The sequence below is a fragment of the Argopecten irradians genome, chromosome 5, assembly GCF_041381155.1.
Source record: "Argopecten irradians isolate NY chromosome 5, Ai_NY, whole genome shotgun sequence".
Classification (NCBI taxonomy): Eukaryota; Metazoa; Mollusca; class Bivalvia; order Pectinida; family Pectinidae; genus Argopecten; species Argopecten irradians.
In genome coordinates, this window is record NC_091138.1 from 6,630,232 (window position 1) to 6,650,665 (window position 20,434).

Here is a 20,434-nt window from a genome sequence, read left to right on the forward strand (position 1 = left end):
TTCCTGAGCTGCATAACCATTGGAAGGAAGCCATATCAACAAGAGTTGTTTACTATTTTGCCAAAAATGTAAATAACAAAAGAATTTGTAGTTGACCTCGTTTCACCAGGCCACTTCTACAACAACCGTGTTAGATGAGTTGTGAGAATGCCTATGGGAATGTTTATGTATTAAAACTGTCATAGAAACCCTTCACTGGCAGGTCACTATCCAGACTCTACATCTTTACACACAGGGACTTGTTACCCTTATACAGTTTATTCACCCTTGATTTGGACATAAATAATCTTAGTGGACAGTGAAATGGGCTTGCTCAGACATCTTACATGTCTCTCAAAGGTTTTATCAACAGATATCTTTCATGTCTATCAAAAAAATATATTTAACAATATATACTGGATTTTTACAGACCTTTCTATAAGAATACGTACCAAGTCCCTATGATCTATTACAATGACTTGCTCTTCTTTCTTTTTAATGTAGAAATAATGTCCATGTTTACTAGTCTGACCCTCCCCTCCACCCCTACTTCACCCTCAGTGGTATGAAGCTGGAAATATAAAACCTACTGGAGCATGTACATGTAAACAGCAGGCATCTGGTGTTGTTTGTTTATTGTAAAAGATTTGTTTACGTATACAAACCTTGAAATCCTGATCGTTTTCCCATTTGTCTTCCATGCTCCAAGTAATCTTTTTACACTGCACTTCTGATATGACCATTGATTGCTTTTTTATCGCTATAGATATCAATATCAATATTTTGAGAATCAGATTATCTTTCTATGATGTAGCTTTTTAAAGGGACATTAATCTAAGGATGCATTGAAGTTTAGATTTATATTAGAATCTTACATGGGTCTGTCAAGTGCACAGGGATTTTTTCCCATACTTGACAGGGTGATCCCGGGGTTGCTAGGGAAAAGATAACTCTGTATTTTACCAGGGTAGGGAAAAGACAGCTCACACGCTCTAGGCAATGACGCGACATCATCAGTACATGCGGTGCCTATTGTTGGCGAAGTCATTAATTTTGACATAATGCGACGTTTCTATGATGGTGGCACTTTGGAAACGTTTATAAAAACTGCTTTTTCATAATGTTTCGTGAAAGTATGGAAGAAAAAGAATCACACATTGGTCTATCAAGTGGACAGGGATATCACAACCCTTGTGAAAGATTTTGGCTGTCAACCCTTGGCAAGCCTTTGGTTGACCAGCCAAAATGTTTCACTCAGGTTGAGATATCCCTGTCCACTTGACACACCCATGTAACATTCTATTAATCTCAACCCAAGGGTTTGGTTATCTACCGAGGCTTTCATAGGCTTCCTAAGTAGGTAGTATTGCTGTCATCCACGTACAGATGTCCACTGTGGACACATTGATGGAAGCTACTCAGCTACTCACATTGATTGTAGCTACTCACATTGATGGAAGATACTCACATTGATGGTAGCTACTCACATTGATGGTAGCTACTCAGCTACTCACATTGATGGAAGATACTGACATTGATGGAAGCTACTCACATTGATGGAAGATACTCACATTGATAGTAGCTACTCTCATTGATGGAAGATACTCACATTAATGGTATCTACACACATTGATGGTAGCTACTCACATTGATGGAAGATACTCACATTGATGGAAGCTACTCACATTGATGGTAGCTACTCACATGATTGATGGTAGCTACTCACATTGATGGTAGCTACTCACATTGATGGAAGCTACTCAGCTACTCACATTGATGGTAGCTACTCAGCTACTCATATTGATGGAAGATACTCACATTGATGGTAGCTACTCAGCTACTCACATCGATGAAAGATACTCACATTGATGGTAGCTACTCAGCTACTCACATTGATGGAAGCTACTGACATTGATGGAAGCTACTCACATTGATGGAAGATACTCACATTGATAGTAGCTACTCTCATTGATGGAAGATACTCACATTGATGGTTTCTACTCACATTGATGGTAGCTACTCACATTGATGGAAGATACTCACATTGATGGAAGCTAGTAAGCTACTCACATTGATGGAAGCTACTCACATTGATGGAAGATACTCACCTTGATAATAGCTACTCACATTGATGGAAGCTACTCAGCTACTCACATTGATTGTAGCTACTCACATTGATGGTAGCTACTCACATTGATGGTAGCTACTCACATTGATGGTATCTACCCACATTGATGGAAGCTACTCACATTGATGGGAAGACACTCACATTGATGGTAGCTACTCACATTGATGGTAGCTACTCACATTGATGGTAGCTACTCACATTGATTGTAGCTACTCACATTGATGGTAGCTCTCACATTGATGGTATCTACTCACATTGATGGTAGCTACTCACATTGATGGAAGCTACTCACATTGATGGAAGATACCCACATTGATGGTAGCTACTCACATTGATGGAAGATACTCACATTGATGGAAGCTTCTCTCATTGATGGAAGCTACTCACATTGACGGAAGATACTCACATTGATGGTAGCTACTCTACTCACATTGATGGTAGCTACTCACATTGATGGTAGCTACTCACATTGATGGAAGCTACTCAGCTACTCACATTGATGGTAGCTACTCAGCTACTCATATTGATGGAAGATACTCACATTGATGGTAGCTACTCAGCTACTCACATCGATGAAAGATACTCACATTGATGGTAGCTACTCAGCTACTCACATTGATGGAAGCTACTGACATTGATGGAAGCTACTCACATTGATGGAAGATACTCACATTGATAGTAGCTACTCTCATTGATGGAAGATACTCACATTGATGGTTTCTACTCACATTGATGGTAGCTACTCACATTGATGGAAGATACTCACATTGATGGAAGCTAGTAAGCTACTCACATTGATGGAAGCTACTCACATCGATGGAAGATACTCACCTTGATAATAGCTACTCACATTGATGGAAGCTACTCAGCTACTCACATTGATTGTAGCTACTCACATTGATGGTAGCTACTCACATTGATGGTAGCTACTCACATTGATGGTATCTACTCACATTGATGTAGCTACTCACATTGATGGTAGCTACTCACATTGATGGTAGCTACTCACATTGATGGTAGCTACTCACATTGATGGAAGCTACTCACATTGATGGTAGCTACTCACATTGATGGTAGCTACTCACATTGATGGTAGCTACTCACATTGATGGTAGCTACTCACATTGATGGAAGCTACTCACATTGATGGAAGATACTCACATTGATGGTAGCTACTCACATTGATGGTAGCTTCTCACATTGATGGTATCTACTCACATTGATGGTAGCTACTCACATTGATGGAAGCTACTCACATTGATGGAAGCTACTCACATTGATGGAAGCTACTCACATTGATGGTAGCTACTCACATTGATGGTAGCTACTCACATTGATGGTAGCTACTCACATTGATGGAAGCTACTCACATTGATGGTAGCTACTCACATTGATGGAAGCTACTCACATTGATGGAATCTACTCACATTGATGGTAGCTACTCACATTGATGGAAGATACTCACATTGATGGAAGCTACTCACATTGATGGAAGCTACTCACATTGATGGAAGATACTCACCTTGATAATAGCTACTCACATTGATGGAAGCTACTCAGATACTCACATTGATGGAAGCTGTAAGCTACTCACACATTGATAATAGCTACTCACATTGATGGAAGTAGCTACTCACATTGATGGTAGCTACTCACATTGATGGAAGCTACTCACATTGATGGAATCTTACTACTCACATTGATGGTAGCTACTCACATTGATGGTATCTACTCACATTGATGGTAGCTACTCACATTGATGGTAGTACTACTCACATTGATGGTAGCTACTCACATTGATGGTAGCTACTCACATTGATGGTAGCTACTCACATTGTAGCTACTCACATTGATGGTAGTTCTACATGTGATCTACTCACATTGATGGTAGCTACTCACATTGATGGAAGCTACTCAGCTACTCACATCGATGAAAGATACTCACATTGATGGTAGCTACTCAGCTACTCACATTGATGGAAGCTACTGACATTGATGGAAGCTACTCACATTGATGGAAGATACTCACATTGATAGTAGCTACTCTCATTGATGGAAGATACTCACATTGATGGTTTCTACTCACATTGATGGTAGCTACTCACATTGATGGAAGATACTCACATTGATGGAAGCTAGTAAGCTACTCACATTGATGGAAGCTACTCACATTGATGGAAGATACTCACCTTGATAATAGCTACTCACATTGATGGAAGCTACTCAGCTACTCACATTGATTGTAGCTACTCACATTGATGGTAGCTACTCACATTGATGGTAGCTACTCACATTGATGGTATCTACCCACATTGATGGAAGCTACTCACATTGATGGAAGACACTCACATTGATGGTAGCTACTCACATTGATGGTAGCTACTCACATTGATGGTAGCTACTACTCACATTGATGGTAGCTACTCACATTGATGGTAGCTACTCACATTGATGGTAGCTACTCACATTGATGGTATCTACTCACATTGATGGTAGCTACTCACATTGATGGAAGCTACTCACATTGATGGAAGATACCCACATTGATGGTAGCTACTCACATTGATGGAAGATACTCACATTGATGGAAGCTTCTCTCATTGATGGAAGCTACTCACATTGACGGAAGATACTCACATTGATGGTAGCTACTCACATTGATGGAAGCTACTCAGCTACTCACATTGATGGTAGCTACTCAGCTACTCACATCGATGAAAGATACTCACATTGATGGTAGCTACTCAGCTACTCACATTGATGGAAGCTACTCACATTGATGGAAGCTACTCACATTGATGGAAGCTACTCACATTGATGGAAGCTACTCACATTGATGGAAGCTACTCACATTGATGGAAGATACTCACATTGATAGTAGCTACTCTCATTGATGGAAGATACTCACATTGATGGTATCTACTCACATTGATGGTAGCTACTCACATTGATGGAAGATACTCACATTGATGGAAGCTAGTAAGCTACTCACATTGATGGAATCTACTCACATTGATGGAAGATACTCACCTTGATAATAGCTACTCACATTGATGGAAGCTACTCAGCTACTCACATTGATTGTAGCTACTCACATTGATGGTAGCTACTCACATTGATGGTATCTACCCACATTGATGGAAGCTACTCACATTGATGGAAGACACTCACATTGATGGTAGCTACTCACATTGATGGTAGCTACTCACATTGATGGTAGCTACTCACATTGATTGTAGCTACTCACATTGATGGTAGCTTCTCACATTGATGGTATCTACTCACATTGATGGTAGCTACTCACATTGATGGAAGCTACTCACATTGATGGAAGATACCCACATTGATGGTAGCTACTCACATTGATGGAAGATACTCACATTGATGGAAGCTACTCTCATTGATGGAAGCTACTCACATTGACGGAAGATACTCACATTGATGGTAGCTACTCACATTGATGGAAGCTACTCAGCTACTCACATTGATGGTAGCTACTCAGCTACTCATATTGATGGAAGATACTCACATTGATTGTAGCTACTCACATTGATGGAAGCTACTCACATTGATGGAAGTTACTCACATTGATGGAAGCTACTCACATCGATGGAAGATACTCACATTGATGGTAGCTACTCACATTGATGGAAGCTACTCACATTGATGGAAGCTACTCACATTGATGGAAGATACTCACATTGATGGAAGTTACTCACATTGATGGTAGCTACTCACATTGATGGAAGCTACTCAGCTACTCACATTGATGGATGCTACTAACATTGATGGTAGCTACTCACATTTTGTCTTTGTAGCTACTATTACCAGTACTCAAATCTGTCTTTTTTTGTGTCGCCTGCTACGCAAGGGCCACAATTAGGTATAACTATGTCGGTGGCGTTAGGGGCCTCAGTCGTTGTCGGCGTCAGCATCCGTTAAAAGGTTTCCGTGCAATAACTTTAGTATTTATTGTCCAATTTCAACTAAATTTGGTACATTGCTTTATATCAATGTGATCTCGCATGAGTTCAATAATGGTCAAAATCTGTCAATATTTATAAGAGTTGCGGGACTTTAAAATCGTCAAAACAGATAAATTCATGGTTTCCGCTCGATAACTTTAGTATTTATTGTCCTTTTTCAACCAAATTTGGTGTATTGCTTTATATTTATGAGATCTCGGAGTGAGTGGTTTGATACTGGTCAAATTCCGTCAATATTTGCAAGAGTTACGGGACTTGACTACTTCACCTTATTCTTAACAATATTTTCCAATGGAATTCTTTTTTAGATGCTTGATCTTGTTTAAAAACACTTTCCTCTTCTTAAAGTCATGAAATTTATCATTCAAATATGTGTACCTGTTTAAAACGAAAGTCAGCATCTTTGATCTGGTATAGTTGGAATGAGATTTTAATATTACCATTTTATAAAGACCAATAATGGAAACAAGTTGTTTATATTTCAGTCGTCTTTATACAGAGGTCACATAACATGTTGGACATCAGGGACACAAAATAGTGGCTTTTTCAAGTAGGTGGTCATTTTACAGAGGTGGTCGCTAAAAGCAGGTCTTACTGTATACCTCGTTTGGAACACATCAGCAACCAAGTTCAAATATAGAAAATCTCTCTAATATATCATGGTAGGACAGAGATTCCACCGGTGTAAAAACTTGATATAATTATATCTTGTAAGCACTCACAAATCAAAATATATTATTATTTAATTTCCACCTGCTTACCTATAGGTTATCAGACTACAGAGAGTGCTAGATTCCATCGGTCTTGTTTACTGAGTAAATATGATATTCAAAAGATTCTGTTTACATGGCTTCACTCAAGTTTTACATTATACATTTCCTAGGACATTGCTGATGCCATTGTATATATATGTGTTAGAGTAAATACATTGAACTTATTCAGGTAATGTGGTCATCATTGTTTGGAGCCTACTTACATTTACCTCTTCTGATCAGACTATAATTTCTGTTCAAGAATTCTTTTGTGAGAATGATATATACCAGCAAGGAGTACAGATAGTTGCATCTCGAGATCTCAAGGTTTGTATAGGAATAAGAGAACATCAATGTTTAGATTGAAAAATATAGAATATGTTCGATTCTATTTGTTTAAAATGGATTACACAAAAACAACAGAATTTCCACAGTATTGCTGACATCTTTTCATATCCTCTGGCTGTGGGACATGATGCTTGACTTGGAGTAAAATTAGGAGAAATAAAGACATTGAGTGATTTTGGTTTATTAGTTTAATGTCCTATTAACAGCCAGGGTCATTAAAGGAAATGACAGGAGCAAAACTGGAGTACCCAGAGAAAAACCAGCGGTTAGTACTTTGCAACTCCCCTGTATGGGATTCGAACTCACAAGAAAGAGGTGGAGGGCTTGTGGTAATATGTGGTTACATTTTAACCACTCTGCCACCATGCCCCCCCCCCCCCAAAAAAAAGAAGACATTGATGTTTTACTGTTATCAAATGAGAGATGCTGACACCCCTTTAAGTAAAATTTGCCTCCTCAGTTTTGTGTGGCAATAATGTACCAACTCAATGTAAAATTGATAACCGGTTTGTGAGAGTTCTATTTTTCCAAATTTCAACCTGTCTTGATAAATTGAATTTTTGTGTGACAAAATTGCAGAAACTGTGTGTTATTTGTAAATTGAATCGCCAGAGATCCTCTTTCTCCGATGTAAAAACATTGTGGTGTGTTGTTACTGGTACTAGGTTTATATGTCATTGTCTATATAAGGTTAAGTGATCACCTATTGCTGACTCGGCGTCCATTACACCTCCATCAGGTTATGTCAAGACTATAGGACTGATTGAGGAAGGAAAATGGTTTCTCAGAGTCCCACTTCACCTTTAATAAAACAATAGTATTGATTTTACAAGTTTTCAATGCCAAGCCTGGCTTAGACGACCTGACATAGACTTACAAGTGAAGATGAAGTGTCACTAGGGAAACCAAACTGTTCACCAACGAAGGACTTTGTAAAGCTTTGTAGAACATGAAAATGTCGGAAATCATACAAAGGCAAATGAATAAGGAGGATCTTATAGATTTAGTGTTTTATATCTTTACTAGATGTAAAAATGTGGGTAGATTTGTATCCTGGAAGTTCTCCTGGGGTTCCCTTAGGGAACTTTAAGTAGTGTTTTATAGTTTAGTTTAAATCATGGAAATTACTTTGAACTTTTGTATGCCCTCGCCATTAAATGTGGTGGGATGATGTTACCCATGTCTGTTGTGTCATCACTTTTTACATCATGCTCTGACACTATTTTCATCCTCTTTGGTAAAAGGGGCCAAGGTCTTTATCATCTTTAGTAAAAGGGAGAAAGGTCTTTATCCTCTGTGGTAAAAGGGGCCAAGGTCTTTATCATCTTTTGTAAAAAGGGAGAAAGGTCTTTATGGACCAAGGTCTTTATCCTCTGTTGCCCCTTTTACCAGTGGATAAAGACCTTGGCCCCTTTTACCACAGAGGATACAGACCTTGGCCCATTTTTCTAAAGAGGATAACGACCTTGGCCCCTTTAACCAAAGAGAATAAAGACCTTGGCCCCTTTTATTTTTAAACAAATCTTGAAAATTTCATACATCATTTACTCTAAAGACCTAGCCCCCTTTTACCAAAAAGGATAAAGACCTTGGCCCCTCTTACTAAAGAGGATAAAGACCTTTCCCCCTTTTACCAAAGAGAATAAAGACCTTGCCCCCTTTTACCAAAGAGGATAAAGACCTTGTCCCCTTTTACCACAGAGGATGAAGACCTTGGCCCCTTTAACCACAGAGGATAAAGACCTTGGCCCATTTTACCAAAAGGATACAGACCTTGGCCCATTTTACTAAAGAGGATAAAGACCTTGGCCCCTTTTACCACAGATGATAAAGGCCTAAGCCCTTTTTACCACAGAGGATATAGACCTTGGCCCCTTTAGCCAAAGAGAATAAAGACTTTGGCCCCTTTTACCAAAGAGGATAAAGACCTTGCCCCATTTTACCAAAAAGGATAAAGACCTTGGCCCCTTTTATCAAAGAGGATAAAGACCTTGGCCCCTTTTACCAAAAAGGATAAAGACCTTGACCCCCTTTACCAAAGAGGATGAAGACCTTGGCCCCTTTTTTGAAGAGGATAAAGACCTTGGCCCCTTTTACCAAAGAGGATAAAGACCTTGGCCCCTTTTACTACAGAGGATATAGACCTTGGCCCCTTTTTTGAAGAGGATAAAGACCTTGGCCCCTTTTACCAAAGAGGATAAAGACCTTGGCCCCTTTTACTACAGAGGATGAAGACCTTGGCCCCTTTTTTGAAGAGGATAAAGACCTTGGCCCCTTTTACCAAAGAGAATAAAGACTTTGGCCCCTTTTACCAAAGAGGATAAAGACCTTGCCCCATTTAACCAAAAAGGATAAAGACCTTGGCCCCTTTTATCAAAGAGGATAAAGACCTTGGCCCCTTTTACCAAAAAACGATAAAGGCCTTGACCCCCTTTACCAAAGAGAATGAAGACCTTGGCCCCTTTTACTGAAGAGGATAAAGACCTTTCCACCCTTTTACCACAATGGATAAAGGGAGAAAGGTCTTTATGGACCAAGGTCTTTATCCTCTGTTGCCCCTTTTACCAGTGGATAAAGACCTTGGCCCCTTTTACCACAGAGGATACAGATCTTGGCCCATTTTACTAAAGAGGATAACGACCTTGGCCCCTTTAACCAAAGAGAATAAAGACCTTGGCCCCTTTTATTTTTAAACAAATCTTGAAAATTTCATACATCATTTACTCTAAAGACCTAGCCCCCTTTTACCAAAAAGGATAAAGACCTTGGCCCCTCTTACTAAAGAGGATAAAGACCTTTCCCCCTTTTACCAAAGAGAATAAAGACCTTGCCCCCTTTTACCAAAGAGGATAAAGACCTTGTCCCCTTTTACCACAGAGGATGAAGACTTTGGCCCCTTTAACCACAGAGGATACAGACCTTGGCCCATTTTACCAAAAGGATACAGACCTTGGCCCATTTTACTAAAGAGGATAAAGACCTTGGCCCCTTTTACCACAGATGATAAAGACCTAAGCCCTTTTTACCACAGAGGATATAGACCTTGGCCCCTTTAGCCAAAGAGAATAAAGACTTTGGCCCCTTTTACCAAAGAGGATAAAGACCTTGCCCCATTTTACCAAAAAGGATAAAGACCTTGGCCCCTTTTATCAAAGAGGATAAAGACCTTGGCCCCTTTTACCAAAAAGGATAAAGACCTTGACCCCCTTTACCAAAGAGGATGAAGACCTTGGCCCCTTTATTGAAGAGGATAAAGACCTTGGCCCCTTTTACCAAAGAGGATAAAGACCTTGGCCCCTTTTACCACAGAGGATATAGACCTTGGCCCCTTTAGCCAAAGAGAATAAAGACTTTGGCCAAGGGGCCAAGGTCTTCATCCTCTTTGGTAAAAGGGGCCAAGGTATTTATTCTCTTTGATAAAAGGGGCCAAGGTCTTTATCCTCTTTGGTAAAAGGGGCCAAGGCCTTTATCCTCTGTGGTAAAAAGGGCCAAGGTCTTTATCCACTGTGGTAAAAGGGGGAAAAGGTCTTTATCCTCTTCAGTAAAAGGGGCCAAAGTCTTTATTCTCTTTGGCTAAAGGGGCCAAGGTCTATATCCTCTGTGGTAAAAGGGGCCAAGGTCTTTATCCTCTTTGGTAAAAGGGCCAAGGTCTTTATCCTCTTTAGTAAAATGGGCCAAGGTCTGTATCCTCTGTGGTTAAAGGGGCCAATGTCTTTATCCTCTGTGGTAAAATGGGCCAAGGTCTTTATCATCTGTGGTAAAAGGGGCCAAGGTCTTTATCCTCTTTGGTAAAAGGGGCCAAGGGCTTTATCCTCTTTGGTAAAATGGGCCAAGGTCTGTATCCTCTGTGATAAAAGGGGCCAAGGGTTTATCCTCTTTGGTAAAAGGGGCCAATGTCTTTATTCTCTTTGGTAAAATGGGCCAAGGTCTTTATCATCTGTGGTAAAAGGGGCCAAGGTCTTTATCCTCTTTGGCAAAAGCGGCCAAGGGCTTTATCCTCTTTGGTAAAATGGGCCAAGGTCTGTATCATCTGTGGTAAAAGGGGCCAAGGTCTTTATCCTCTTTGGTAAAAGGGGGCAAGGTCTTTATTCTCTTTGCCAAAAGGGGGAAAGGTCTTTATCCTCTTTAGTAAGAGGGGCCAAGGTCTTTATCCTCTTTGGTAAAAGGAGGCAAGGTCTTTATCCTTTTTGGTAAAAGGGGGCTAGGTCTTTAGAGTAAATGATGTATGAAATTTTCAAGATTTGTTTAAAAATAAAAACTCTTCTTAATGTAAAAGGCATCTTAAAAAGAGGTTGTATTAGGTCTTTACCCCAAGTTAAGGGTTCTGGTTGGTGAGGATTAGTAATGCTGGTAAATCAGGCTTATTGTGTTAATAATTTTGATTAATTACTTCTTTTACGGATGGTTAATATAATTGCAGAACCTGTTTTATTTTTTAAATTGCAGGTGCACTTGTGTTGTACAAAGGCAGGTATCGTGTGTATGGTCTGACATTTGTAATGGATGTATCATTTTACCTGTGATAGAGGTATTGCCTTACAGCCCGTTGCCAAGGTAACCAACGTAAGGCAGCAGGTGTTCTCAGGGTATAGTAATATCCAATACCAACATTTGATATTTCTAGGAAATGAAATGCATTGTCTGTTGGGTTTATGTATTCTGGTGTCGCAGCCAGCATTGTGTCGACTGGTCTGCATGATTTATTGTCTTTTGTTATCAAGAAATGGAGTTAGGACGGAATTTATGCATTTCATTTGATGTTAGTGTGTTTTTTTCTGGGTGATATCATCAGGGCTGTGGGAGTTGTTCTGAGGGGACTCTATGACTGGCTTTGTTTGGTCGGTGGAAGGGAGGGGGACTTAGACTGTTATCATTGGTTGTGGTGTCACCAATGGGTTGTGTGTCATGTGCTAGCCTGCTAAAGCGATCTGATTTGGTATGCAGTTGCAGTCTGTATTGAAAACACTTCCCAACAGTTGCTGCATGTATCTCCAGCCTTCTGCTGTAAAAACATGCGAATCGATGATCATGTTAAATCATCTGTAGTCTGTCAGACAATGTTGGCATGACTTGGCAGTTTCCTAGTAAAACAGAAGGCTATGGGATGGAGCTGGGAAGTACTGATCCAGGCATTTATAGGAGATGGTGTCCAGCTATGTGTCCAGTACACTCTATAAAGGTTTTCTCTTAGCACAACATAAGTTATGAGCTTAGTAGATTGTTTTAGACATTTTAGACAAGCTCCAAAGACTAAGCCATGTACCAACCACGCCAAAGTACATCAGGTGAACACATTACTATATTTACTCTTTTACACTCTGTTGCTTTCTTATTTGAAATTTGCTTATTGGAATGAAAGCTTGTTCTGTTTGACATCCAATTAACAGTCAAGGTCATTTAAGGATGTGCCAGGTTTGTTGGTGGTCGAAAGCCGGACGGAGGAAAACCATTGACCAGCAGTCAGTACCTGGCAACTGCCCCTCTTAGGATTCGAACTCCCGATCCAGAGGTGGAAGTTTTGTGGTAATATGCCGAGACATCTTCACCACTCGACCACCACGGCACCTTCGGAAAGACCTGAAAAAAAACCGCCATCCTAATAACTCAGAACCTGGTGGGATTTCAACTCGAAACCCAGATTTGGAAGACTAGAAGAAATACGTCAGAACACTTTACTTCTTGCCCACTGTCTGACATAATATGGCAGTCTACAATGACTGGAATATAAATGCCTGAATTGATCTGATATTGATGTATTTGATGAATTTTGTCAGTAAATGTTGAAGTGATTTATGCTGTTTCCAATGAATTAGTATTGATTTTGTAATTTTGAAAATAAATAAATGTAAAAATGAATAAATGAATAAATAAATATTTTTTATAATTTGATTCAAACCGTCCTTCTAATATAAAAAGAAAATTTGAGAGGCTTAATGGTTAAATTGTCCTTTTTTAGTTGTGATACATAGAACTTATGTAGTTGACTGGTGTTAGAAAATGTCATGAAGTTTGCGATGATTCAGATATAGTCAGCAGGTGTTATATCATTTACCTGGTAACAGTTTAAGGGTGTATGCTGCCTTCATTGGTGATACATTTCTTGTATGTAACATAAACACTGGAAATGTTTCAGATATTTTTAAAATAAATTTGTCAAGGGAAATAACCCTCATACAATTTCATATGCAATATTCATCTATTATCAATTTATCACCCTTTATAAAATAGTATGAAATGAATTTTCTTCATAGAATTTAATGAAATTTGATCCAGTTTAACCTTTGAATTTTGATTGATTCAAAATGAATTAAACAAGATTTAATTAATAGTAAACAAGTATATGATTATTCTGCAGTTGTATACACGTAGTCAGCATTTGAGATATTGCATTCATAAAGTTCATTGATTACATTAAAATAATGATTTGACTTTAATGAGGTTAGAGTCTGTAATTCATTTAATATTGAATTTATCTAACTTAAACCTGCTAAATTGCATGTGCATGCTCCTATAACCTTTAAATAGTATATGATATGGTACCCTGTTATATTTTCAGTTCCTGTTCATTTTAAACAAGCAATTTATGATATTTGAAAATTTAATGATATCTGAAGTGAGTTTTAGATCTGTACAGTTGACATTCAGAAAGATAAAACCAGTGTGTTTGTTTTCTATTATGATAACTATTGTGTCACTATGAGGATGTGGTGTTGGAGTGTGGGTGTTGGGCGGAGCAGGAAGTCAGATTTAATGATACTTATATCAAGGCTATATAATGTCCTAATGGTGCTGATAATTAATAGGCTATCCTACACACAGGCATCAACATTTAGATAAACATCACAAACAAATGGGATTTTGTGTAAATGTATTGAATGGTTATAGGATTTGATAGTGTTTAATGGTGTATCCCAAGGGGCTGTTTCCACTCTGTATGGAAAATCCTGGTGTGGGGGAGGGGACACAACTTTTACCACAAACACATTTCAAATGTCCCAATCTTGATATAATTTTTCAGTACATATTAGCTGCAGTGTTTCCCAGAAATTGTTGTAATGGAAATAACACATTTAAAAAAAACAGCTTTTAAAGTTTCACATACATATGACCAAATTAAGGGTAAAATATGTTAGAAGTATTTTGTGATAATAGCCTAATAGTAACACTACTAAATCGTACTTATGGTAAATAATCGAGTTATTGTTCAAAGGTCAAAGGTTAATTGAGGGATGCATGGCTCTATTAGGTAACCTGTAAAAATCTCATGTTGCAATGGTCGATTGGGAATTAATCTCAAAGTTGACCGTTACTTACCTATTATCAGTTTTTAACTGATATGAGATTATTATTTCCAACATGTTTTTTCAAACAGTTCAGCAATGGAAACTCTATGAGACATTTGTGTTGAAGGTCAAAAGTCTGTGTCACGATACTCAATTGAGTATGAGTCAAAATCAATGAAATATTGAATGCAGAACTTAAGTTATTAGATAAAGTAATAAGTATTTAGTAAAATCTGGTTTTATAAAGGAAATAATCCTCCAATGGATTAATATCTGAATGTTACATCTGATGTCAAAATAACTTGTCTTTCTGTAAATAACCTCCAGTATATAGTTTCTGTTGCATGTCACTATACTTTTAATATTGTAACTGAAAAATTCTATATAAGGAGACTTCCTAATGATAAACTGATACACATGTTCAGATCATCATATTTGGTGTGTATATAAGACTTGTTACGTGATTTCTATTTCAGTAATTTCGGTTTTAAGTGTCTATTTCACATGAGGTTGAGTCATGGCTTAAACTCAATATCTGGGACAAATTCAATTGAGGCTTCAATTAATGCAATTCAGATGCACTTGAAATGATCTTAAAATGAAGAAGAGGATTTATCCTGAGTTAAGAGGATAATTTTTGACTAACTCATAAAAAATATATGTTTGGCCTGCCACTGTATGTATCACACTCCACATGAGGATACTGGGCGGATGGATTGATGTCTAATCTCATAATATAAAACTGTATATAATCATACAATATAGAACTGTATATAATCATACAATATAAAACTGTATAATCATACAATATAAAACTGTATAATCATACAATGTAAAACTATAATCATACAATACAAAACTGTATAATCATACAATGTAAAACTGAGTAATCATACAATATAAAACTGTATAATCATACAATATAGAACTGTATATAATCATACAATATAAAACTGTGTAATCATCCAATGTAAAACTATAATCATACAATATAGAACTGTATATAATCATACAATATAAAACTGTATAATCATACAATGTAAAACTGTGTAATCATACAATGTAAAACTATAATCATACAATATAAAACTGTATAATCATACAATATAGAACTGTATGTAATCATACAATGTAAAACTGTGTAATCATACAATGTAAAACTGTATAATCATACAATATAAAACTGTATAATCATACAATATAAAACTGTATATATGATCATACAATATAAAACTGAGTAATCATACAATGTAAAACTGTATATATAATTATACAATGTAAAACTGTATAATCATATAATGCAAAACTGTATAATCATACAATGTAAAACTATAATCATACAATACAAAACTGTATAATCATACAATGTAAAACTGAGTAATCATACAATGTAAAACTGTATAATCATACAATGTAAAACTGTGTAATCATACAATGTAAAACTGTATAATCATACAATATAAAACTGTATAATCATACAATATAGAACTGTATATAATCATACAATATAAAACTGTGTAGTCATCCAATGTAAAACTATAATCATACAATATAGAACTGTATATAATCATACAATATAAAACTGTATAATCATACAATGTAAAACTGTGTAATCATACAATGTAAAACTATAATCATACAATATAAAACTGTATAATCATACAATATAGAACTGTATGTAATCATACAATGTAAAACTGTGTAATCATACAATGTAAAACTGTATAATCATACAATATAAAACTGTATAATCATACAATATAAAACTGTATATATGATCATACAATATAAAACTGAGTAATCATACAATGTAAAACTGTATATATAATTATACAATGTAAAACTGTATAATCATATAATGCAAAACTGTATAATCATACAATGTAAAACTATATATGATCATACAATGTAAAACTGTATAATCATACAATGTAAAACTATATATGATCATACAATGGAAAACTGTATAATCATAAAATGGAAAACTGTATAATCATACAATGTAAAACTGTGTAATCATACAATGTAAAACTGTATAATCATACAATGTAAAACTGAGTAATCATACAATTTAAAACTGTATAATCATACAATGTAAAACTGTATAATCATGCAATGTAAAACTGTATAATCATACAATGTAAAACTGTATTATCATACAATGTAAAACTGTATAATCATACAATGTAAAACTGTATAATCATACAATGTAAAACTGTATTATCATACAATGTTGTCTTGTGATTTGATGTAAAGTTGTCTAGTCAGTTGATGTAAAGTTGTTTAATCAATTGATGTAAAGTTGTCTGATTAGATGATGTAGTAAAGTTGTCTGATCAGTTGATGTAAAGTTGTCTAATTTTCCTCTTATATTTTGTCTTCAAATTTAGATGACAGAAACTAAGGTAACTTTTTATTGGGAGATCGTTCCTGTGTGCAACTGTATGACTATGAATGGGTAAATCTAATGGTGAATGTGTCTGTAAATATCTAGGAAATGCTGAAGGAGATGAACACAATTCTTGACTTTTCTGTGTCTTAATGTATTATTTATCAAGTGGTTGCAACATGTTTCAGTTATGCTGGAACCATACTGTGACATGCAGTGCTGTAGGACAGAATGATTGAAGTTTGAAGAGCAGCATGGATGAAGCATGCACATTATAGTAAGGTACCATGCTGGCATCATGCGCCTAAGCTTCTGTACATCATGGTTTGCAGCATAATCCAAACCTGCCAGCATAGTCTACAACATTATGCGTGCATAACTGTAGCATGATCCCAGCATATCTTAAGATAATGTTAAACCATTTGATGTGAAGTTGTTATCTGGTGTAGCTTGGTGGTACTTAGGTGTTACTTAGATACTTTTGGAAAGGAAAGTGTTAGAAAAACTCTAGTTCTGAATCTTATTCCAAATTATATAAATGTAAATTTCTGTATTTAGGTCAGGATGTACCGTATACTGGGTATTGTGTCTCAGATCACATACCTGTAATTATTTAGGTCACATTGATTGTAATATGAATATAGACTGGGTATTGTGTCTCAGATCACGTACCTGTAATTATTTAGGTCACATTGATAGTAATATGAATATAGACTGGGTATTGTGTCTCAGATCACGTATCTGTAATTATTTAGGTCACATTGATTGTAATATGAATATAGACTGGGTATTGTGTCTCAGATCACGTACCTGTAATTATTTAGGTCACATTGATAGTAATATGAATAAAGACTGGGTATTGTGTCTCAGATCACGTACCTATAATTATTTAGGTCACATTGATTGTAATATGAATATAGACTGGGTATTGTGTCTCAGATCATGTATCTGTAATTATTTAGGTCACATTGATTGTAATATGGATATAGACTGGGTATTGTGTCTCAGATCACGTACCTGTAATTATTTAGGTCACATTGATTGTAATATGAATATAGACTGGGTATTGTGTCTCAGATCACATACCTATAATTATTTAGGTCACATTGATTGTAATATGAATATAGACTGGGTATTGTGTCTCAGATCATGTATCTGTAATTATTTAGGTCACATTGATTGTAATATGGATATAGACTGGGTATTGTGTCTCAGATCACGTACCTGTAATTATTTAGGTCACATTGATTGTAATATGAATATAGACTGGGTATTGTGTCTCAGATCACATACCTATAATTATTTAGGTCACATTGATTGTAATATGAATATAGACTGGGTATTGTGTCTCAGATCACGTACCTGTAATTATTTAGGTCACATTGATTGTAATATGAATATAGACTGGGTATTGTGTCTCAGATCACGTACCTGTAATTATTTAGGTCACATTGATAGTAATATAAATATAGACTGGGTATTGTGTCTCAGATCTCGTAGATCACATACCTGTAATTATTTAGGTCACATTGATAGTAATATGAATAAAGACTGGGTATTGTGTCTCAGATCACGTACCTGTAATTATTTAGGTCACATTGATAGTAATATGAATAAAGACTGGGTATTGTGTCTCAGATCACGTACCTGTAATTATTTAGGTCACATTGATAGTAATATGAATATAGACTGGGTATTGTGTCTCAGATCACGTACCTGTAATTATTTAAGTCACATTGATAGTAATATGAATATAGACTGGGTATTGTGTCTCAGATCACGTACCTGTAATTATTTAGGTCACATTGATAGTAATATGAATAAAGACTGGGTATTGTGTCTCAGATCTCGTACCTGTAATTATTTAGGTCACATTGATAGTAATATGAATAAAGACTGGGTATTGTGTCTCAGATCTCGTACCTGTAATTATTTAGGTCACATTGATTGTAATATGAATAAAGACTGGGTATTGTGTCTCAGATCTCGTACCTGTAATTATTTAGGTCACATTGATAGTAATATGAATATAGACTGGGTATTGTGTCTCAGATCACGTACCTGTAATTATTTAGGTCATATTGATAGTAATATGAATAAAGACTGGGTATTGTGTCTCAGATCTCGTACCTATAATTATTTAGGTCACATTGGTTGTAATATGAATATAGACTGGGTATTGTGTCTCAGATCACGTACCTGTAATTATTTAGGTCACATTCAATTCAATTTCTTTATTAGTTTAAGCTTTACAACTTATTACTGGTATAAAAAACACAATTCAGTTATCATATTGATAGTAATATGAATATAGACTGGGTATTGTGTCTCAGATCACGTACCTGTAATTATTTAGGTCACATTGATAGTAATATGAATATAGACTGGGTATTGTGTCTCAGATCACGTACCTGTAATTATTTAGGTCACATTGATAGTAATATGAATATAGACTGGGTATTGTGTCTCAGATCTCGTAGATCACGTACCTGTAATTATTTAGGTCACATTGATAGTAATATGAATATAGACTGGGTATTGTGTCTCAGATCACGTATCTGTAATTATTTAGGTCACATTGATAGTAATATGAATATAGACTGGGTATTGTGTCTCAGATCACGTACCTGTAATTATTTAGGTCACATTGATAGTAATATGAATATAGACTGGGTATTGTGTCTCAGATCTTGTACCTGTAATTATTTAGGTCACATTGATTGTAATATGAATATAGACTGGGTATTGTGTCTCAGATCATGTATCTGTAATTATTTAGGTCACATTGATTGTAATATGGATATAGACTGGGTATTGTGTCTCAGATCACGTACCTGTAATTATTTAGGTCACATTGATTGTAATATGAATATAGACTGGGTATTGTGTCTCAGATCACATACCTATAATTATTTAGGTCACATTGATTGTAATATGAATATAGACTGGGTATTGTGTCTCAGATCACGTACCTGTAATTATTTAGGTCACATTGATTGTAATATGAATATAGACTGGGTATTGTGTCTCAGATCACGTACCTGTAATTATTTAGGTCACATTGATAGTAATATAAATATAGACTGGGTATTGTGTCTCAGATCTCGTAGATCACATACCTGTAATTATTTAGGTCACATTGATAGTAATATGAATAAAGACTGGGTATTGTGTCTCAGATCACGTACCTGTAATTATTTAGGTCACATTGATAGTAATATGAATAAAGACTGGGTATTGTGTCTCAGATCACGTACCTGTAATTATTTAGGTCACATTGATAGTAATATGAATATAGACTGGGTATTGTGTCTCAGATCACGTACCTGTAATTATTTAAGTCACATTGATAGTAATATGAATATAGACTGGGTATTGTGTCTCAGATCACGTACCTGTAATTATTTAGGTCACATTGATAGTAATATGAATAAAGACTGGGTATTGTGTCTCAGATCTCGTACCTGTAATTATTTAGGTCACATTGATAGTAATATGAATAAAGACTGGGTATTGTGTCTCAGATCTCGTACCTGTAATTATTTAGGTCACATTGATTGTAATATGAA

At 36.2% G+C, this 20,434-nt stretch overlaps 1 protein-coding gene across 3 annotated transcripts in view; it reads left to right on the plus strand.

Moving 5' to 3' along the window:
- The window catches only part of LOC138322737 (ras-GEF domain-containing family member 1B-like), a 118,263-nt gene that overhangs the window by 47,274 nt on the left and 50,555 nt on the right, over positions 1–20,434 (plus strand). Inside the window, exon 1 of one of the 3 annotated variants that reach the window (XM_069266814.1) lies at positions 12,383–12,478. The exons of the other annotated variants lie outside the window; for them this stretch is intronic. Coding sequence (XP_069122915.1) covers positions 12,398–12,478 — 81 coding nt within the window. The 5' untranslated portion in view covers positions 12,383–12,397. Of the gene's footprint in view, positions 1–12,382; positions 12,479–20,434 lie in introns of those variants that run through there. 3 annotated transcript variants of the gene reach the window in all.